Source organism: Rhinolophus sinicus, linkage group LG14 (assembly GCF_036562045.2).
Source record: "Rhinolophus sinicus isolate RSC01 linkage group LG14, ASM3656204v1, whole genome shotgun sequence".
Classification (NCBI taxonomy): Eukaryota; Metazoa; Chordata; class Mammalia; order Chiroptera; family Rhinolophidae; genus Rhinolophus; species Rhinolophus sinicus.
In genome coordinates this window covers 22,598,264-22,620,018 of record NC_133763.1, presented here as the reverse complement: position 1 = coordinate 22,620,018, position 21,755 = coordinate 22,598,264, and the positions used below count along the sequence as shown (strand labels likewise).

General features: G+C 35.2%; 1 protein-coding gene and 1 pseudogene across 1 annotated transcript in view; one reads left to right on the top strand and one right to left on the bottom strand.

Moving 5' to 3' along the window:
* The window catches only part of RP1 (RP1 axonemal microtubule associated), a 229,233-nt gene extending 217,568 nt beyond the window's left edge, over positions 1-11,665 (top strand). Inside the window, exons 16-18 of the mRNA XM_074318846.1 lie at positions 565-742; positions 9,783-9,911; positions 10,640-11,665. Of these exons, the coding sequence (XP_074174947.1) occupies positions 565-742; positions 9,783-9,911; positions 10,640-10,656 (324 nt within the window). The 3' untranslated portion in view covers positions 10,657-11,665. The remainder of the gene's footprint in view (positions 1-564; positions 743-9,782; positions 9,912-10,639) is intronic.
* An 8,675-nt stretch (positions 11,666-20,340) lies between these two features.
* LOC109434258 (charged multivesicular body protein 3) lies at positions 20,341-21,416 on the bottom strand (annotated as a pseudogene).
* Positions 21,417-21,755: the final 339 nt, after the last annotated feature.

Genomic DNA, 21,755 nt, shown 5'->3' with positions numbered 1-21,755 from the left:
TAGATTATAAATGCCATAAAAAAAGAGAGAGGCCATTTTGATACTCTTAGGCTTCCAATTCTTGAATGTTTTGCTATACAGTCTTTGAGTAGTTTATGTGAACTCTATTTACTGGTGAAAATTCAATCCAAAAAGTGTGGACTAATACAGAAATGTGACTTATGTTTAAATGTAAATGGACTTAAGGTAAGAATTTCCCTCTTTTCCGTTATTACATTATTCTCCAAAAGGAAAATTCACATTTTCGTATTCTCTGTTAACCTACAGAGGTGGGAAAGTCTGAAATGAAATACAGCATACATTGCACTCTCCTTAGTTGAAGTTTCTCTGTGATTCAGAGCCCTTTTGTCCAAGGTTTGTGCCCTTGCCTCAGATAATCACATGGTGTGTGTTTCGGGATCTTATGGAACAAGGTGAAACACAGTGCAATTTATGTAAAATGTTCTAGAGTTGTCATGAAGATTTGAAAATGAGGCAAAATTATATTTTTGTGAAGTGACTGGTTTTAAATTCTGTCCTTCAGTGTTCGCTCATACTTATGAAATCATATTATATTGATCGCAGGGTACAGGAGATATTGACTGTCATTTTAAAATCAAGAAGAATTTGGAAAACGCATCTATAAGCTTGGAATCTGCAAAGAACCCAGGGTTGTTTGTTGGACTTCAGTCAGATGGACAGGCAAAACCAGTTATTTATACCAAGGATGGGAATGCTTTCTTCTACCCACAAGTTATCAAATGTATGTTTACTCTAAAATACTTAGTTTTGCTTTGTGATGGTTTGTGTACAGTGTCTGATAATTTCACCAGATTTTTTACTAAGCAAATTTCTGCTGTTAGGCTTTTTATTGTTGTTATAGTAGAAGCAGTGAAAAACAAATATAATGAAGATCTCTTACCTCACATTCTCAGATATGTAATGTTAGGCATAGAGTTTTTGCTACATGAAGCTCCTTTATAGTTTTTTAAATTAGGTGAGTGCATTTATGTGTGTATGTGTGTGTGTGTGTGTGTGTGTGTGTGTGTGTGTGTGTGTATGTGTGTGTGTTTGTATTTTATTTAAATATATCTCCATATACACTGAGATGGGATGTGCTGTTGGAAACATTCTCACCTTCATTGCTATTAATTTTTAATGCTGACAGTATAAAATGAGATGGGAAAAAGATCAACAAAAATGATTTTGAATTGAAAATAAGATTTGGAAAAAATGTTTAACAATAGGACAGAAATGTGAATATTTTGAAACTGGTTTCTCTCATATCGAAGTTCAGGTTCTCTAGCAAATTGAAATAAGGGTCTGAAGATTTTATTTGAACAATTTAAACTTAGAATATATTTGCTTGAACACAAAGGTTGCAGTAACTCTGTTTTGTTCTTAAATTATCTCAAAATTTAGTTTGCTGTTTAATTTTTCCCTGATGTAGTGCCATGGATTTTGGCTTAATCAAAATCTAGATGGTTTTCTTAGTTAGTCTGACTCTTATTTAACTTCTCTTATCAAAGTCTATGTGTTCTTTATATGGATATACAGAGGGTGCCAAAAATATGTATACACATTTTAAGAAAGGAAAAAAAACTGTATTAATTGTAATACTCACTATATACCAATAACAAAAGATGAATACAAGTCACATTTGACTTCTGCAATTACAAGAGGTGCTCAAAATGGTAGCCATCAGCGTCCAGACATTTCTGATTACAGCAAACTACTGCTTGAGCAACGTTGACTAAAGTGTCCACTTGTATTACTGTGCATGCCATTTCAATTTCTTTCCAAAGTACTGCCAGTGTAGCCAGTTTTCTACAGTTCCCCACATCCTTTAGGGTCCCCATAGGTAGAAGTCAAGGGGTATTAAGTCAGGAGAACCTTCTCAAATTGCAAATACCATTTCAAAATAGTCTTGCATTCCTCGAATGGCAACTGTGCTGCCACCATTTTCTTTGACTGTCCTGCCTATTGCGTGGTGATGCTAGCTACCGTTTCCCTGAAAATAAGACCTAGCTGGACCATCAGCTCTAACGCGTTTTTTGGAGCAAATATTAATATAAGACCCGGTCTTATTTTACTATAATATAAATATGTTATATAAGACCGGGTCTTATATTATTTTTGCTCCAAAAGACGCATTAGAGCTGATGGTCTGACTTGGTCTTTTTTGGGGGAAACACAGTAGCATTCAAATGATTAATGCCATCTTTTAAGCAAATGTCATACTACACGTTGCTATCGTAATTCAATTCAACTTTGAAATGTAGTACATAGATAACATCTCTTAAAATGTGTATACATGTTTTTGGATACACACACCCACACACACACACGGGGTGCCAAAAAAGTATACACACATTTAAAAAGGAAAAATAACTATTAAAATTATACTGATGGTAACCACTTTGAGCATCCCTTGTAATTGCAGAAGTCAAACATAACTTGTAGTCATCTGTTGTTATTGGTATATATTGAGTATTACAATTTTTTTCCTTTCCTAAGAAGTATGCATTTTTGGCACCCTCTCTATATGTATAAATATATATATATATATATACATATGTATACATATACATATATACATACACACACAATACATGCATACATATGTTTATATATCTCCTGTCTGCAGGGTGTTTTATAGATCCATATATTTATATAAACTCTGTAGGGTATTATATATACATATTTATATGAAATAGCCTACAGAAGATAGTTCAAAATAAGAATAAAAAGAGCTTGATGTAACATGATAGTATATTTGGCCCTGTTCTTCGTTCTATCTGCATCAATTCCTTTTCAGCCTTTAGTTGCCATATGTAAAATTTTATAAATTGTTGGGCTAGTTCACCTTAACTTACTGCCATCCATACCACCACTCCTTCCACCCTCTGTTTTTCCACAGGCTGGCACAAAGTGGCACTCCTACTCAACAAAATGGGTATGCCATCTGTTTCTGGAGCTCTAAAGGGAAACAGATGACTTGAGAGAAAGCAGAAAGATACAAATGGAGTAGAAGAAAAAACAGTGAGAAATAGCTAGCAGGGGACAGCAACCATGCTGGAAGAGCACAGAAAGAAAGGAGAGCTAATACAAAGGAAGGGGTAGTGAAGGAAAGATGAGAAATAAGAGATAGCACTAATTAGAAAAGGAGAAGAGTAGAAGAAAAAATAATTTGTAGCAATACACAGGAGAGATAATAAAAGGCCACGTTTGTCAACCTAGGGTATTAGTACCAATAGAACCAATAGAAATGAAGTCATCCTTTTTTATAGGCTCTACAATTTAGTTCTATTACTAGAGCATGGATGATTTGAGTTTTCTTCTTTACTTACCAGCTGTCTGGTCCTAGTTAAGTTAATATCGAAGAGCTTTGGCTTCTCTGTGTAACCAGAACAATAGTAACACCTTCACTGTTTACCCAGTAGAGTTGTTGGGATCAAGTGAGTAAATGCATTTGCATGAAAGTTCTTGTTTCATTCATAATAGCCAATATTTGTGCGCAGTTATTTTGTGCCAGACACAGCAAAGCACAAGTTATATCATTTAATGTCACTTTGAAAAATATACTATTTTTTATTATCTTTTAAGACTGCACTCTTTGTATTTGATAATGTTTTTGAAAAAAAGTTGACTATCCCCCAGTGATTATGAATTAACTTTAGAAGCTTATAGCCATTAGGGCTGGGGCTGATTTATGTTGATTAAACTGGTTGATAGGCATCTATAATCTGTTTATATTAATTTATTCTTTTCCTTTTATTATTTTTATTATAAAAACACATGTAATTGTGGTAATTTTGAAGATATACCCATGTAATCTATGCAAAAATGAAAACTATTTATATTTTTATATATATGTATTTAATTTTTTCTATGAAAGTGTTTACTGTATATATTTATCTGCCTTCTCTAAATATACTAAAATTATATTTTTAAACAAAAAATGGAGCTGCAGTCTTTTATACATAAAACAATTTAATATGCTTTTTATTAAAAAAACAAATGATTTTCATCAATACACATAATATGGTTTGGCACAAGTTTTCAATCTTGTGGAGAATTGCCTAGAGGTTCCTATTTGTCCTTGCTGTGCGGAGAGCTTCCTGTTGTCCTGACTTTGGACTATCAGGTATCATGCTTAGATCTCACAAGCTATCTTTATGACTTTAAAAAAAATTCACATGTGAAATATTTTATTATATATTGTTTGCCTTCTCCTTTTCCCTTAATATCCATATATAGTAAGTTGCTAGATCTCATTCTATATCTAACTTTTTTCTTGTATGCAACCTCTGTATCGTCTGCCATTTTCCTGGCTCAGGCTCGCACTATTCCTCATCTTCATAGGTGTCTCAGCCTTCCACTCCACTCTACTCCATCATCTGGGCACATGGGATTGTTTCCATAGGCTGCTCCATTCTCATAGAGTTGCTGTAACCTCAGTCACAGTAGATTCTTTAAGTGGAACCAGTTTCATACAGCCCCCTGGTAGATGTAAATTCCTGTGACTAACAAGCTGTTGCTGTTTGGAGTAACCCATGAAGATAATCATGGAATTTTGTCAGTTAGATTAACACTTATGAAAGTTCTAGTAAATACTAGACATTCATTATAGGTATCTCTTTTCACTTGAAAACAATAAATGGGAGATTTATCAAACATACTTTAAAGCTATTGACCTCAGCACTATAAGATTGCTCCTCCTCAGTAGTCCCCCACCCCCCTTAAGTGTGGGGAATACATTCCAAGTCCCCCAGTGGAAGCCTGAGACCATGGATAGTACCGAACCCTACATATACTATGTTTTTTCCTATATACAGATTCCTATGATAAAGTTTAATTTAGAATTAGGAGCAGTAAAAGATCAACAACAATAACATAATAAAATAGAACAATTATAACAATGTTCTGTAATAAAATATATGTAAATGTGGCATTGTTAAGTAAAATAAGGATTATTTGAACACAAGCACTGCAATGCTGCCACAGTTGATCTGGCTCCTAAGTGACTGATGGGCATATAGCATATATAGCATGGAGACACTGGACAAAGGGATGATTTACATCCCAGGTAGGACAGAGTAGGATGGTCTGAGAATTCATCATGCTACTCAGAATGGCATGCAAAATTTTAAAATGTATGAACTGTTTATTTCTGGAATGTTCCATTTAATATTTTCCAACTGCAATTGACCATGAGTAACTGAAACCGTGGAAAGCAAAATTGCAGATTAGGAGGAACTACTGTATTCCAAAGGAGTCTAGACTTTCTAATTAAAAGGAAACTTTAAATTCCTAGCTCCATGCCTTCTCACTGATTATTTTCAATCTGTAAAAATAACTACAAGATCATTTTGCATTGAGTTGATGTTTATCCGATATATTATGTATGGCTCATTATATATCTTGTCATTACATGAGAAGTCAAGAGCCTGGATAGAGTTATGGACAAGTTAGGGGTAAGATTTTCTCTCTCATGGATTCAGTGGGAAGAAGCAATTAATAGAATTGAAGGCAGAGAGTCCATTTTGTAGGAAGTGGTGTAAATATATATGGAGACATCTATTGACATGACCTTCAAGCAAGAATCCTTGGAATATTACTGCAAGTCAGCTGACCTTTTGTGGCCTTGGCTGACCTTTTCAAGGTGTGGGCTGTCTTGAGGTAGTGTGTGTGCTCTGTATGGTACCTGTTAATATTCTCAGAATCTTTGAAAAAACTGATACCGAAAGTTTCAACATACTTCCCTCCATCCACCCCACTATTGTAGACACCCAGCTTGGCCAAGAAGTTCTTATTGATCCAAGGACTCTCACCACCAGTATCATAAATGTCAACATTTGTATAGAAATAGACTGTTCCAAGAAATGTTAACCCTAAAGATGTCATTTCTAAATATGGCGAGGAAACTTTCTGTTTTAATAAGGGCAAGAATGCTGGAGACATTGCTATGGAAATTTTATTGGAGCATCGTGAATTCTAGGAATTCTGAGAAAGGGTGTGGAAGTGCCAACATTTCTTCAGAATATAGTTTTTCGTAATACTTTCCCATTTTCACTAGATGACAACCACAAAGTTAAATCATGTTGCACCATGAGCCCTTTGGCTTCTACATCTAGTTTGTGTTTTCCCCAGCTAGGACTATAATGAAAGTGTACCTGCAGAATCAGTTGCTACAACTCCTCTAAGGGATTTATTTTGACTCTAATTAATCATTAGGCACTGCACACGTCAACAAAAGAAACCACAAAGAATTACTGCTGCACAAAGGCTCCTGTTTGGTGTGCGCCTTTGGAAATTCTGTTTTGTGAACATATTTGTCCTTACTTTTACCCCTGTTTTCCCTTAATTTTCTAGGTAATGTTGAATTTTCTGCCAGATCAGGAAAACAAATGTGTTATCAAAAAATGTAGAGAACAGTGTGAAGTAATAGAAAATATATATTGGTCTCTGTCCACTGTTTCCTGCCACAGAGTTTCTGAAACCCTTATAAATTCCTAAGTGAGAAGGAAACTAGGAGCATCTCTTGTTCTAGTATTTGGTCTTTGACCCCGTCCCTGTAAGAGGGCTCCTAAAACCTGTGTCATTTCCTAAGTGATAAGAACATTAGGTGAGTCTTTGTATTCTATTGAGGTGACTCTGAATGGGAGCTGGTCACCAGAAAGACCAAGCTATGATTAGAAACTTGGAATGTTCAGTCCCATCCCCCAACTTCTCCAGAGAGGAGAGAGGGGCTAGAAGTGGAGTTAATGATTGACCGTGCTTATGTGAGAAGTCTCCATGAAATCCTAACAATTTTTGGTTTGGGGAGCTTTCAGGTTGATGATCACATCCACATACCAGGAGGGTAATACACCCCGACTCCACAGGCATAGAAGCTCCTGTGGTCTGGACCCTCCCAGGCCTCACCCTGTGTATCTCTTCATCTAATTGTTCATCTATATCTTTTATCACTTCTTTTAATAAACTGGTACGTGTGTTTCCCTGAATTCTGTGAGCTGCTCTAGCATATTAATGGAACCCACAAAGGGGCATATGGGAACCTTGGATCTATAGCTGATCAGTTAGAAGAACAGTTAACAAACTGAACATAGGATTGGCACCTGAAGTGAGGACAATCTTGGGGACTAAACCCTTAATCTATGGGATTTGATGCTATTTCCAGAAAGATGATATTAGAACTAAGTTAAATTGTAGGACAACCAGCTGGTGTTGCAGGACTGTTTGTTGTGGGGGGAAACCCCCACACATTTGATGACTAGACGTGTCAAGTGAAGTGTTCTATATGAAAGCAGAGGAGACATATAGGAGGAAAGACTATTAAAAAAAATTTGAACACATAAAAATATCTTGGTAAAATGGGCCTTGCCTTTGAGCTATCTCAACTTGCTGCCAATTCCCTTATAAACTTCTCATTGTAAGGGAGGTGAAACTCTTGAACCAGATACTGGGCAGAAAATTAACAGATTACTGCATCCAGTTATTTCTCATAGCAGTGAAGAGCAAGCCACCAAAACAGAATTTCAGTAAGTTTGGAGAATGTATATGATGTTCAGTTGATAAAATGTAACCCAACCCTTTTTAAGCTCAGTCTGATAATACTAACGTCATAATGACTAGCAAGGAATTTAAATGCTCCCATGAAGTCTTTTCTGTTTACTAAGTTAGAAGTTACCTTGGGGCATTTGTTGGAACTACTCTGACTATAGAGTTTGCTCCCAATCCTATCCCCAGGCACAGCGAAGTGCCTTGCTCAGCATAGGTTGTTGAACGAATGAACGATGTAGCATAAAGTGAATGAGAGTTTGTGTCAGGAATACCTGGGTTTTATTTTCAAAGGCAGTAGTACATCCCTAATTAAGTTAATTAACATGACTGAACCTCTGTTTTGTCATCTGTAAATGAGAATAATAACATTGCATTACAGTAAGAACTTTTAGTCTGAATCTGTGAACCTTTTGAAATTGTGGGTAAGAGTCTGTTTAGTAAAGAAAATATGCATAAGTGTGCATTTGAGGTGGGAAGAAGCTCACGACCTTCATTAGATTTTTCAAAGGGATCAATTACTCAGAGAGTGTTAAGGAACATGCTAGATGACCTTTCCAAAAATATCGTTCAGGCCCTGAATTTCCTACTATTAAAGCAACTATGCATTTATAAAAAATATTGACGTTGTTTTTGAGGATGATGTAGAGTCTTGAGAAGCCAGTGCAGGGAGGATAGAGAGAAGAGAGCAGCTTATTAGCATTTCACAGTCTGCTTAGGCTGACCCTGTTGTGCAACCCTCTCTGTGCTTGTTTCTAATTTCTAGATTGGCAATTAATTGGTTTCTCCTCTGTGCTCCCTAGGTACTCTGTGTGTGTGTGTGTGTTATAGCACTCATGGATATATGCCATTATTTACATGTTCTCCTTCTGGGCTGTAAACCTCATTAATGTTAATTCCATGTCTTATACATTGATATACTTTTATGCTTATGAAAGTGACTGGAAGAGAGTTTATCTTGTCTTTGTAAATCCTGGATTTCTGCATTATTTGTAAATAATGTTGCTCCTTAATTATGGGTCTTGTGATTAAATCATGATAAAATAGATCCTAAATTATACTTAGGAATCTTTTGATTTTTTTTCCTCTCCAACTGTTCATTTACCCTAAGCAGACATAGTTCTAGTTATTTCTGATCTTTCTTTTCAATATTTTAAGGTTTATTTATTAGTATCAATCTCCAGTGTCTAAGCATTGCATTGTAAATAAATCATATGGACAAACTTATGGTTACAGGGTTTGGTGTTTAAAAACTTTACAGGGTTTGGTGTTTAAAACCTTATAATTGTCTGAAACTCTATCTTATAATCCTTGAAGGATACAAATGACAATATGGTCATGGGCAGTTCTTCAGACGCCAGTATTTTATAGTCTGTGCCATTGCTCCATATGATTAAGTTTTCCTACTTCCTGTTAGCCATGCTATGAGTTTGTTACACCTTCTTATGCTAACATATATTTTATGAATCATCTTAAATTATTGACTACAATTGTGGAATTAAGAAAGAGCTGCTATTATTTATTATGTAGAGTCAGACATCTATAAAATTTTTTGTTGCTGATGTGGTCTCTAAAATTTGACAATCATAGTATGAATTACTACCATTTAAAAATGGCCATAGTATGCCTGATCCCTAAGAATAAAACACAAACAACTTAAACTTTGAAATCCTAAATACAAACAGCGCTCATGAGCATGTACTATAAAATTGGAGTCATTATTCAGCTAGGTTGGAGATAGTTATTCCTGAAGAAGACACCGAAACAACTTGCTTCTAAATAAAAGACAGAAAAAAGAGCTAATTTTTTTTTCATTTATAGTTATACTTCTTTGATTCTCATATTTTAATAAAGTCACATTAAGTATTGTTTACATGACATTTTTGTCAGTTTTCCCTTTTATAAAGGCAACGTATCACATTATCAAAGGAGTTTCCATTTAGAATCTATAAGAAAAACATCTTGAATAACTCATTTGATTCATACTTTAATGTTAAATTATTACTTTGATTTACAGAGCAGCAAATAGATTTTATAGGAATACCACTCATGTACAGCCTGCTGCTAAGAATAAAAAGTCATTTTCTGGTAACCATGTAATACAGAGTAAAAAGATTTGATCAGGCATTGAAATGGAAATAATAGCAAAACTAAAGCTTGCATAGTTGAACATATGGTAAGCTTTCTGAAGAGAAAGAAGCAATTGTGAGGGATGGCATCTTTTAAAATTTTAATTTCAGTTGGCAGAAAAAACCCAATGGGTATGTCTGCAACACCCAGCCAAGGAGGAAAAGATCCAGGAGTCAAAAACCAACAAGAAATACCACCGGACTCTGAGGTCAAAGGTTCCTTGCTTTCTTCAACAGCAAGTAAGAAACAGCTTTTTTGTTTTTTCTTTTTCTTCTTCTTCTTCCTCTTCTCCTCCTCCTCCTTTTTTTTCTTTTTTTTTTTTTTGTCTGCGCTGCTTCTTTGTGAACACCTGAAGAAGAACACCAAATTATTTTGATGATAAGGTCACACGATACCACACGAACTTGCTTTTAAGCTGCTAGCTTGCTTGTTTTATTCTTTGATTTCACATTGCAAAGCATATATTTTAAAATGTGTTTATTTCTTTACCTTGAATTTAATGTTTTCTCCTGAAATTACTTGAAAAGAAGGTAGTATTAAATTATGACATCGTATTGAACTCTCACCTACAAAACATCTTATGAATATGTTTTATAAATAATAGCAAATTCTCACCAAAGTCTAAACAACAACAAAATACTCTGCGTTTCTCTGATATAGAAACTGAGATATCAATAAAGTACTCTAGGCTACAGAGGTATGAATTTTTAGTTTCTATCTCTTCATTTATTTGCTCATTTCTCTTGCTCTTAAATGTATTACTTCTGTCTGACTGGAAAGTAAAATGAATGGTATCTGACAAATTCTGTGCATCAGAATCTAGACATCTTTGGGTAAAATGAAATAGTGACCACTGTCTCTCACCCATTGTTTTTAAAACACCTCTCTTAAGAAATAGATAAATGATGTTACTTTCAAAAAGTGCTTTTTGAAAATCAGTTATTGAGTGTGTTCTCTTTTCTTTCAGATAGCAACAGAAAATAGACGTTTCTTGCTGACATCCCTATGATACTATATCGCATCAACCAGAAGGAAGAGAAATTAGCCTTTTGATTTTTGCTGCATTGGGTTAGGCCAGTTTTGTTTTTCCATTTCATGTCATGAATCCATGGAGCAGTGTGATAAATCACACTGCATGAGAAACATGTGCTTAGTTAACATTTTTCACAGAAGGAGAATTCAATCTTGTATCAGGAAGTAATAGCACCTATAAGTCTGGAATGGCCATCGCAAGTAAAACTTGACTTGGCTGAAAATAGCATGCTAGATGAAATCTCTAGGAATAGATACTATTTTCTGAATAGCAAAATGCTTAAGAGAAAATCTTTTATATATCTTATAAAAATTTGTTCTGGCAAAAACATTTAAAAAATGGTGCCGTTGTTAATTTTTTTTTAATTTAAGTTGTACAACATTTTGATGTGATATATTTACATATTACACTATGATTCCTTTATAAGGTTAGCTAGCACCTCTATCATATCACATAATTATCATTTCTTTTTTGTGATGGGAATAATTGAGATCTAGTCTCTTAGTAAGTTTGGTATTTATAATAAAATACTGTTGTCTATAATCACTATACTATACATTAGATCTCCAGGTCTTATTTCTCTACTAGTTGCAAGTTTGTACTTTTAAACATCTCTCCTATTTCCCCTACTCCCATCCACCTCAACCCCCACCCTTGGTAATCACCATTTTACTTTCTGTTTATATGAGTTTGGCTTTTTAAAAATTCCACATATAAGTGATATCATACGGAATTTGTCTTTGTATCTCACTTAGCAAAATGTCCTCAAGTTCAATCCATGTTGTTGCAAATGGTAGAATTTCTTCTTTCTTATGGCTAAACATTTCATTATATACCTACATATACACATACACATACATACACACCACATCTTTGTTTGTATTTGTTTAGGGACACTTAGATTGTTTTCACATCTTGGTTATTTTGAATAATGCTGCAATAAATATGGGAATGCATATATCTCTTTGATATCCTGTTTTCATTTCCTTTGTGTATATACCCAAAACTAGAATTGCTGGATGATATGGTAGTTCTATTTTTAATTTTTTGAGGAAATTCCATAGTGTTTTCCATAGTGGGTGAATCAATTTACATTCCCACCAACAGTGTACAAGGGTTCCCTTTTCTCCATATCTTGTCAATACATGTTATTACTTGTCTTTTTATAAGCCATTTTAATAGGTGTGAGGTGGTATCTCATTATTTTGATTTGCATTTCCCTGATGATTAGTGATGCTGAGAATCTTTTTATGTACTTGTTTGCCAATGGAAATCTTCTTTGGGAAAATGTCTATTTAGTTCCTCTGTCCACTTTAAAATCAGATTGTTTGTTTTTGTTACTGAGTTGTTTAACTTCTTTATATATTTCAGATATTAACCCCTTATCCAATACCATTGTTAAACTTTGAAGGATTAGAAGGTATATGTTTTAGATTAAAGCAAAACAGATCAAGTAATTTTCAAAAATGATAAAATTGGCCCTCATGGTAAATATAGACCTTTTCAAATTATTTTTACATTTAATAAATCATCAAATATGCATTTTGTGCCTGCTAAATGTTAGATGTAAGGAAATACAGTGATGGGCAAAATAGACCTCATCTTTGCCCTCTTGAAGTTTACAGTCTCGTGAGCCAGGTGAACATTAAACATTCCCACAAAAATATACGGTCAAAAATAGGTAAATTAGATGAAGGAGACCCTCAGGACATTCTAGATGCAAAATAAAATTTAAGTCATTAATTCATTGTAAAAATACTTGTATGTTCTTTATTATACTTAATGGCAATACAGTAGAAGTAGAGTTGGCAAAAAAAACAAATAAAAAGGAGACTGAATTTATTAATTAAGCTGTTTAATTTATTAATTAATCGATTTAAAACATTGATATAGCACAGACTTTGGGCTTGGATGTGAAATCCTGGATTCCAGATGATAAAGCTCTCCTAATGCAAATGTCATCTACAAAATGCCCATGATTTGTTTAAAATTTGCCTTATGTGATTGTTGTACAGATGGTTTTTATAAGCATCCATTAGGTAGGAAAAAAATGTCTTCACATATTAATATTACCTAGAAGATTCTGATTCATTACTGAGTAATTAGATTACAACTCTCTTTAGTTGTCTTCTGTAGTATCTCTATCAAACATCTGCTGTGGTTAAAAGTTGTTTCTTGAGAGAAATACTTTCCTCTTGGTTTTGCAATTTAGCTGTCATGCTAGATAGATTTGGGTTACGTTAACCCTTCATATTAAAATAAGTTAAAATTACTTGAAAATACTTTAGAAAACTTATTTTATACTTTAAAGACATCAAAAACAACTATCAGCTCCTAAAGATTGAGATTATGTTTGTCAGCCAACTTTCAGGATAGGGCAAGATGTATGTAGTTTGGGGGACTCAGTATTACAGATAAAATAAACTTGTCCTCTGTATTCAACATGCTCATTTATTAGGAAAAAAAGATGGAACTTTTCCCATCTACATCAAAGGGAGACAAAGATTTAAAATTTGTAATACCACGTATACAATAAATAGTGCTTTTGTAGTAGTAAATATAGGCATATGTCATTAAATTTGCAGGGTTTTCCTTTTGCGCCAGGTTGAATTTTGATACTAGTTTTGTTAGGGAGATTTTGAGGAAGGAATCTGATTTTTGTTAAAGAAAAATTTTAATTATGAAAAATTACAAACGTGCAAAAATAGACAAAATGAACTAATGAATCCCCACGTACCCATTGCCCAGCTTCAAAAATTACCAAAATATGCCTAGTCTTGTTCCCATTATGGTCCTTCACACCACTCCCATTAAATTAAAGCAAATCCACGGCACCATGTCATTGAACTCATAAAAACTTTGGAAACTCATATTTTAAAAATTATTAAAACATTTGGGAATGTAGTTTTAAGTTTGGAAATATTGCATCTAAAAACTTTGAAACCAAATACAAAAAGAGAAGACATAATTTGATGCCCTAAACTGAAATTTTCACTGTAACCTCTTATTTTTACTAATGAGAAAACTCAGGCCCAGGAAAATGGAAGTGGTTCAAGTGTCACCTCTATATCAAAGTGATCCAGCTCTGTGCATGGAAATTTGAGCAGTGCAGTGTGGCATCCATATTTGTCCTTAATCTGTCTGTGGTGGTGTCTCATTGTTGTTACTGGGTAAGGCCTAATCTGTGCCAAAATCTTAGTCATAGCATAGTCTCTAAAACTTTTAGATGCCAGTACTTTGAGAAAAAAGATATAATACTTGGGCAAAATAATATAAAATCTGTCATCAAGATTAAGTTTTCCTTAAAAGCAGCCATAGTAAATTATGTTTATTCAGAAAAAAAAAGTAAAACACATGAATTATAAAGGAAAAACTTAAAATTACGTTGTCTTATTACCCTTCAAAAAGTACTTTAAATATTCATATATATTTACATATATATAAATACATGCATATATAGGTTATGTTGGGTATACAATTTGTAATCTGCTTTTTATTTTATGATTTAGTTTATTTTTTTACTGACTTTATTGGGGTGACATTGGTTAATTAAATTATATACGTTTCAAGTGTACATTTCTATAATACATCATCTATATATTGCATTGTGTGTTCACCACCCGAATACAACTCTTCTGTCACAATATATTTGACTTCCTTTACCCTCTTCTTTCTCCCCCTCACCCCTTTACCGCCAATAACCACTAAACTGTTGTCTGTGTCTATGAGTTTTTGCTTGTTTGTCCTGTTTGTTTGTTGCTTTCAGTTTCATATCCCACATATGAGTGAAATCATATGATTCTTGACTTTTTCTGTCTCACATATTTCGCTTAGCACAATAATCTCAAGATCCATCCATGTCACAAATGGCAGTATTTAATCTTTTCTTACGACCGACTAATATTCCATTGTGTATATGTACCACATCTTCTTTATCCAATCATCTTGGCCGCCATGAATGATGCTGCAATGAGCACAGGGATACATATATCTTTATGGATAAATGTTTTCATATTTTTTGGGGTAGATAACCAGGAGAGGGATTGCTGGATCATATGGTAATTCTATTCTTAATTTTTTGAGGACCCTCCATACTGTTTTCCATGGTGGCTGTACCAATTTACATTCCCACCAGCAGTGTATGAATGTCTCTTTTCCCCCCACAACCTCTTCAACACTTGTTATAACTTGTCTTGTTGATAGCTATTCTAACAGGTGTGAGGTGGTGTCTCATTGTGGTTTTGATTTGCATTTCCCCAATAGTTAGTGATGTTGAGCATCTTTTCCCATATCTGTTGCCTGTTTGTATGTCTTCTTGCGAGAAATGTCTATTTGGGTGCTCTGCCCATTTTATAATGGCTTTTTTTTTTTTTTTTTTTTTTTGGTTGTATGAGATCTTTATATATTGTGGATATTAGCCCCTTATTGGAGGTGTTGTTTGCAAATATATCCTCCCATTCGGTTGGTTCCCTCTTTGTTTTATTGATGGTTTCTTTTGCTCTATAGAAGCTTTTTAGTTTGATATAGTCTCATTCATTTATTTTTGCTTTTACTTCCCTTGCCTTTGAGGTCAAATTCATAAAATCCTTTCTGAACCCAAGTTCCATACTTTTAGTACCTATGTTTTTTTCCTGTGTAATATATTGTTTCAAGTCTTATGTTTAGGTCTTTGATCCATTTTGAGTAAATTTTGGTGTATGGTGACAGATAGCAGTCTTGTTTCATTCTTTTCATGTGCCTTTCCAATTTTCCCAGCACTATTTAGTGAAAAGGCTTTATTTTCTCCATTGTATATTTCTGGCTCCTTTGTCAAAAATTATCAGCACATATATATGTGGGTTTACTTCTGGGTTCTCAATTCTATTTTATTGGTCTGTGTGTCTGTTTTTCTGCTAATACCATGCTGTTTTGATTATTGTCAATGTATATATAATTTGAAGTCAGGGAGAGTGATACTTCCAGCCTTGTTCTTTTTTTCTCAGGATTGCTTTGGCTATTTGGGGTCTTTTGTGATTTTGTACCAATCTGATCATTTTTTGTTCTATTTCTTTAAAAAATGCCACTGGGATTTGGTGGGGATTGTATTAAATTTGTATATTGCATTGAGTAATATGGCCATTTTAACTATGTTGATTCTTTCATTCTCTGAACACGGAATACCTTTCCTTTTTTATGTGTGTCTTTTTCAATTTATTTTAATAATTCTTGCAGTTTTCAGTGTATAGGTCCTTCATAGCCTTTGTTAAGTTTATTTTTAGGTATTTTATTCTGTTTGTTGCAATTGCAAAAAACATTGTCTTTTTCTGAAATTTCGTTGTTAGTATATAGGAATGCAGTGGATTTTTGTGCATAATTTTGTAGCTGGCAAATTTACTGTATTTGTTTGTTGTTTCTAATAGTTTTTTTGGTGGAGTCTTTAGGGTTTTCTATATAAACAATCATGTCTTCTGCAAAAAGGGACAATTTAACTTCTTCATTCCCAATTTGGATGCCTTTTATTTCTTTCTCTTGTCTGATTGCTCTGTCTAGGACTTTCAATACTATGTTGATTAACAGTGGGAAGAGATAGTATCCTTGTTTTCTTCTTGATCTTAGAGGAAAAGCTTTCAGTTTTTCACCAATTACGTATGATATTCACTGAGGGTTTGTCATATATGGCCTTATTATGTTGAGGTACTTTCCTTCTCTACCCATTTTATTATGTGTTTTAATCATAAATAGGTGTTGTATGCTGTCAAATGCTTTTTCTGCATCTATTGATATGATCATATGATTTGCAGTCTTTAGTTGATTTATCTGGTGTATCACATTGATCAATTTGCATATGTTGAACCATCCTTGCTCCACTGGAATGAACCACACTTGCTTGTGATGTATAATCTTTTTAATGTATCATTGTATTTGATTTGCTGGTATTTTGTTTAAGATTTTTGCATCTGTATTCATCAGATATTGGTCTGTAGGTTTCTTTATTGTATTATCTTCACCAGGTTATAGTATCAGGGTAATGTTGGTCTCATCAAATGCATTAGAAAATATTCCCTCTTCTTTAATTTTTTGGACGAGTTTGAGAAGGACAGTATTAATCAATCTTTGAATGTTTGGTAGAATTCACTAGTGAAGCCATCTGGTCCTGGACTTATGCTTTAGGGAAGGTTTTGGATGACTGTGTCAATTTCCTTACTGTTGATCAGTCTATTTATATTTTCCAGTTCTTGATTCAGCCTAGAAAGGCTGTATGTTTCTAAGAACTTGTCCATTTCTTCCAGGTTATTGAATTTGGTAGCATATAGTCCTTCATAATATTCTTATATGATTCTTTGTATTTCTGTGGTACCCATCATAACTTCTCTTCTTTCATTTCTGATTTTGTTTGTGTCTTTTCTCTTTTTTCCTTGGTGAGTCTAGCCAGGGGTTTGTCAATTTTATTAATTTTTTAAAAAAACCAGCTCTTTGTTGCATTATATTTTCCTATTGTCTTTTTGTTCTCTATCTCATTTAATTCTGCTCTAATTTTTATTATTTCCTTTCTTCTGCTGACTTTGGGTTTCATTTGTTCTTCTTTTTACAGAGCAGCAAATAGATTGAGATTGATAAATATTATGTCTTCTTAATGTATTGTCCCCTTTAGCATTATAAAATGTCTATCTTTGTTTCTTGTTACCTTTTTGTCCTGAAGTATGTTTCTTCAGATATAAATATGACTACACCCACTTTTCTCTGGATAGCATTTTCTTGGATTACGTTTTCCACCCTTTCACTTTGAGTCTATATTTGTCCTTGTAGCTGAGATGTGTCTCTTGGAGACAGCATATGGTTGGGTTTTGTTTTTTGATCCAATCTGCTACTCTTGTGCCTTTTTATTGGTGAGTTCAGTCTTACATTTAGGGTGATTATTGATATATGAAGATTTCCTATAGCCATTTTATCTCTCTTCCTGGTAGCTCAGTGTCTCCATTGCTTATTTTCCTTTGTCTCTCTACCTGTTATTTTAGTTTTATGGCATTCTATGATTTTTTTTCTGTTTTTTATGTTATGTGCTTCAGTTGTAGAGTTTTGTGTGTGGTTACCATTAAGTATATGTAGAAGAAAGTTTCATATATACAATAGTCTTTTTTCTTCTGCATGCATCTTATCTCCTTTCCCCTTTGCAAATTTAGACCTTACCCCTTTCTCTTTTATATTTTTTTGTTGTCACAAATTATCTTTATTTATGCTGTGAGTTCATTTCTGAGTTGTGGTAGCTATTGTGTTCTTCTCTTTTTCTTTTTTATATTTTTACCTCCTTTAACCTTTATATTATATTTAAGTGTATAGTGCCCGATTCTAAATAAGGGTTGCAATTTCCTCCTTCTGTCTGTCTGCTAGTCACCTTACTCATAGTTTTGTATCCTTTTGCCTTTTTTTTTCAGGTAGAATAACCCTCTTCAGTGTTTCCTGTAGTGCAGGACTTATGTGGAAAATACCCTTAATTTCTTATGTCTGGAAAGGTTTTTTTACCCCTTCATATTTAAAAAATAACTTTGTGGCTATATTATTCTTCGCTGGTAATTTCTCTCTTTCAATAGTTTGAATATTTGATTCCACTGTCTTCTGGCTTGTAGAGTTTCTGCTGAAAAAAATGATAATAATCTAACAGGCTTCCCTTTATAGTTTACATTCTTTTTCCTGGCTTTTTTGAGTATTCTTTCTTTGTCATTAATTTAAGGTATTTTTAATATAATGTGCCTTGGAGAAGGCCTTTTTGGATTGAGATAATTGGGTATTCTGTTTGCTTCTTGGATTCGAGGATCCAGTTCTTTCCATAGGTTTGGGAAGTTCTTGTTGACTATTTATTTGAATAGGCTCTCTGTTACCTTCTCCCTTTCTTCTCGTTCTGGTATGCCCAATATTCTTATATTGCTCTTTCTGATGGAGTCAGATAGTTCTTGTAGAATTCTTTCATTTCTTTTAACTTGCAAATCTCCTCTCTTCTTCCATTGCCATCATTTCCAGATTTCTATCTTTGATATCACTAGTTCTTTCCTCCATCTGGTCAGCTATTATTTCCTAAGCTCTCTATTTTATTCTTTATGTCTTACTGCATTCTTTAGCACCAGAATTTCTACTTGGTTCTGTTTTAAAGTCTCAATCTCTTTGGTAATGTATTCCACTTGTTCATTGATTTTATTTCTAAATTCATTAAACCTGCCTGTCTGAGTTTTCTTGCATCTCATTGATTGTATTCAGACGTGCAATCTTGAATTCTGTGTCACTTAAATCACATATTTCCATGTCTTTAAGTTTATTTTCTGGAGATTTTTCATTTTCTTTATGAGCTGTCTTGCTACCTTGGTTGTATATGATATTTGATGGATTATTTCTCTGCCTAGGCAGCTATGGGAGTGAACGCTGCAGCAAGTTGATAAGAAGAGGTCTTTCTTTTGTGCTGGAGTGTTTTGTTTTGCACTGCTCTGGCTGGCTTCTGGGATCCCTGCTGGGCGGTGAAAAATGCCTTGTATTCCCTGGGGAGGTGGGTATCTTCTCTGTGACCAGGTCACTTCGGTCTCAGAGCACCTCCCCTGATCAGGAATGTGGGGGGTTGGGGTTCTGACTCCTGAAATCCCAGTGCTGTCCCTGCAGCCAGATTCAGTGCTGCCTGAGGTACCCCAGCTGGGATCAGCTGCAAAGGTGAAGATTGGTAGTGGAATGGGCTAGGAGAGGTCACTAGTATGTTTGTGGCTTTTTTCTTTTCCCAATAATGGTGACTGCCAGCTCTTAGCGGCCTCACCTCTGTATCTCCACCCTTGTCACTGGGGTTAGCCACAGTATCTGCCACTCAGGAACTTTCTCTCCAGTTCTCAGTGATTTAGATATTCTGCTCCTTAACCTGACACTCACTGTTGCAGTTCATTTGGGGGCTTGCTGCTAGCTCTCGGAGGGTACGGGGGGTGAGCTCTGGAAGGGTGGTGGGGGAGGCAACCACACTATGTGGCTCTGTTTTCTTCCTGGCAGTGGTGGCTGTGAGACCACGGCTGTGCCGCTTCTGTATTTGGTCTCTGTCCTGAGGTCTCTGCCCTGATTGCTGGGTTCAGCTGTATTATATGCTGATCACTTAGGTGGGAGAGTACACCTGACGTCTCAGGCCTCCCCTCTCACAGGAGTGCTGTGAGCTCCGGGCTGCGTCCACAGCAGTGAACTCTGGGCTGTGTCCGCAGCACTCGCATGCACTCATATGCTCTTCTGTTGTCCCTCCTTTTCTGTTTGCCCTGATTCACACACTTTCAGATGTTTCCATGTGCAGACATCTCAAATGTCTTTCTTTGTGTATTGTGTAGGGACTCCTTTGTTGAATTATAGCAGTTCAACTTGTTGTAACTTCAAGAGGAGAGATCAAAGGGACACTTCATACTGCCATGCTTCTGATGTCCTCTCCCTTCAATTTTTATTATAATCTGCTTTTTAGTTAATAGAAGACAGTAAGCATTATACGCATTTTTCTTAACATTGAATACTATTGGGCATATTCTTTTTCAATTTTTTTTTTCAAATGTAACTTGCAAAGGATAATCATCTGTAATTTTTTTGTTGTTAAAGCAGAAATTTATTAAAATCCATTTATATAGTGTTTTATAGACAAAAAAATGTACAGACTTCTAAACATTCAGGTAATGAACTCTATTCTCAGGAGTGTTTTGCGAGAAGACCAAATTCTTTGCCCTCCCTCCAAAAAAGATATATCTGTATATACTCCTGAAAATGATGCATTTCTTACACCACTCATGAACAATCCTGCTGAGGTCCCCAAACCTCTGCAGAGTGTGAAAAGATATTATCAGAGAACCTCCTCCAGAACGCAAAGCCTCATCACAGAGGTGTAGTGCAAGAGATACATGAAATGGCTGCCACTTCAGAGACGATACATGAAATGGCTGCCGCTTCAGAGTATTGTGTGCACACCTGGCGGACAGGCCATGAGAAGACTGTGAGGGCCCAGCTGGGCAGCCCCTAGGTGCGAGCATGGCCAGCCGGGACTGCAAGGCCTCCAGGGCCTCCTCCTCCTCCTCATCTTCTGAGGCAGCCATGGCTCCTGGAGGATCAGGCTCTGGAAGGGCATGAGTAACTTTACTAGGTGCTTTGCCCTGCTGTAATTTCAAATAGAATTTTGTCAATTTCCATTTCTGCCACTTCTTCCATTTTTTTCCTGGTCATCCATGCTTTCAAAAGTGTCCTCTAATGTCTCTTCTATGATCCCAGCCCTTATCATCTCTTTGGATAGCTCTCGCATGGTTGCCTGGGTTTCTGGGATTTTCACAAGACTCTGCATGGCAGTCATCATTTATGTGCTCTTCTGCAGGGAACTAGCCATTCACCAAACCTCCAGCTGGTTCTTCATATCCATAAGCACGGAGTTCATGTGAGCTTTGGATGCATAGAGCTTGTGCACAGGCTTCTTTGATCTGATCATCTGCTTGGCCAGAACTACAAAGACATCTTTCTGACCCTTCTTGGTAGCATCTTTCGCAAGTCATTTCACTTTTTCTTCTTCTCTTTGAATATCTCTTATTTGCCTGTCAACAACTCTCATTTCCTTTATCTTCAATGACCATTCATTGACCAGCTCTTTGGGAGGCTTCTCCTGGGTTTTTCCAAACAGCCCCATGGCTTACTGTGTTCCCTGCACCCAGGTAGGTCACGGGTGGCCACTTGGGCGGGGCCACTGAGAGCAAAAGAGTACAGACGCCCACAGAAGGGGGTGGCTGCAGTTAGGCTTTTGTATTATTTCTTTGGAATAATTCTTATAAATGGAATTTGCTGGTAATGGATTATATTAATTGTTTTCTTGATGTTATTTTAGTGTTGTTTTTTTTCCCTTTTTAATATTTAAAAAATAGCACTCAGCATCAAGAGTGAAGTATAGGTTTATTTTTGTATGTGTGTTGTGCTATTGTGGTAAGTTACAATGTGAAGGTTGTGTAAGGTTTCATTTTTCGTAGAATGAGGATTTGAAGTAAGCTTTGGCTTGGCAAAAGGAATGTAGAAGTTCACATGGAGCGTGTAGAAATAAGCC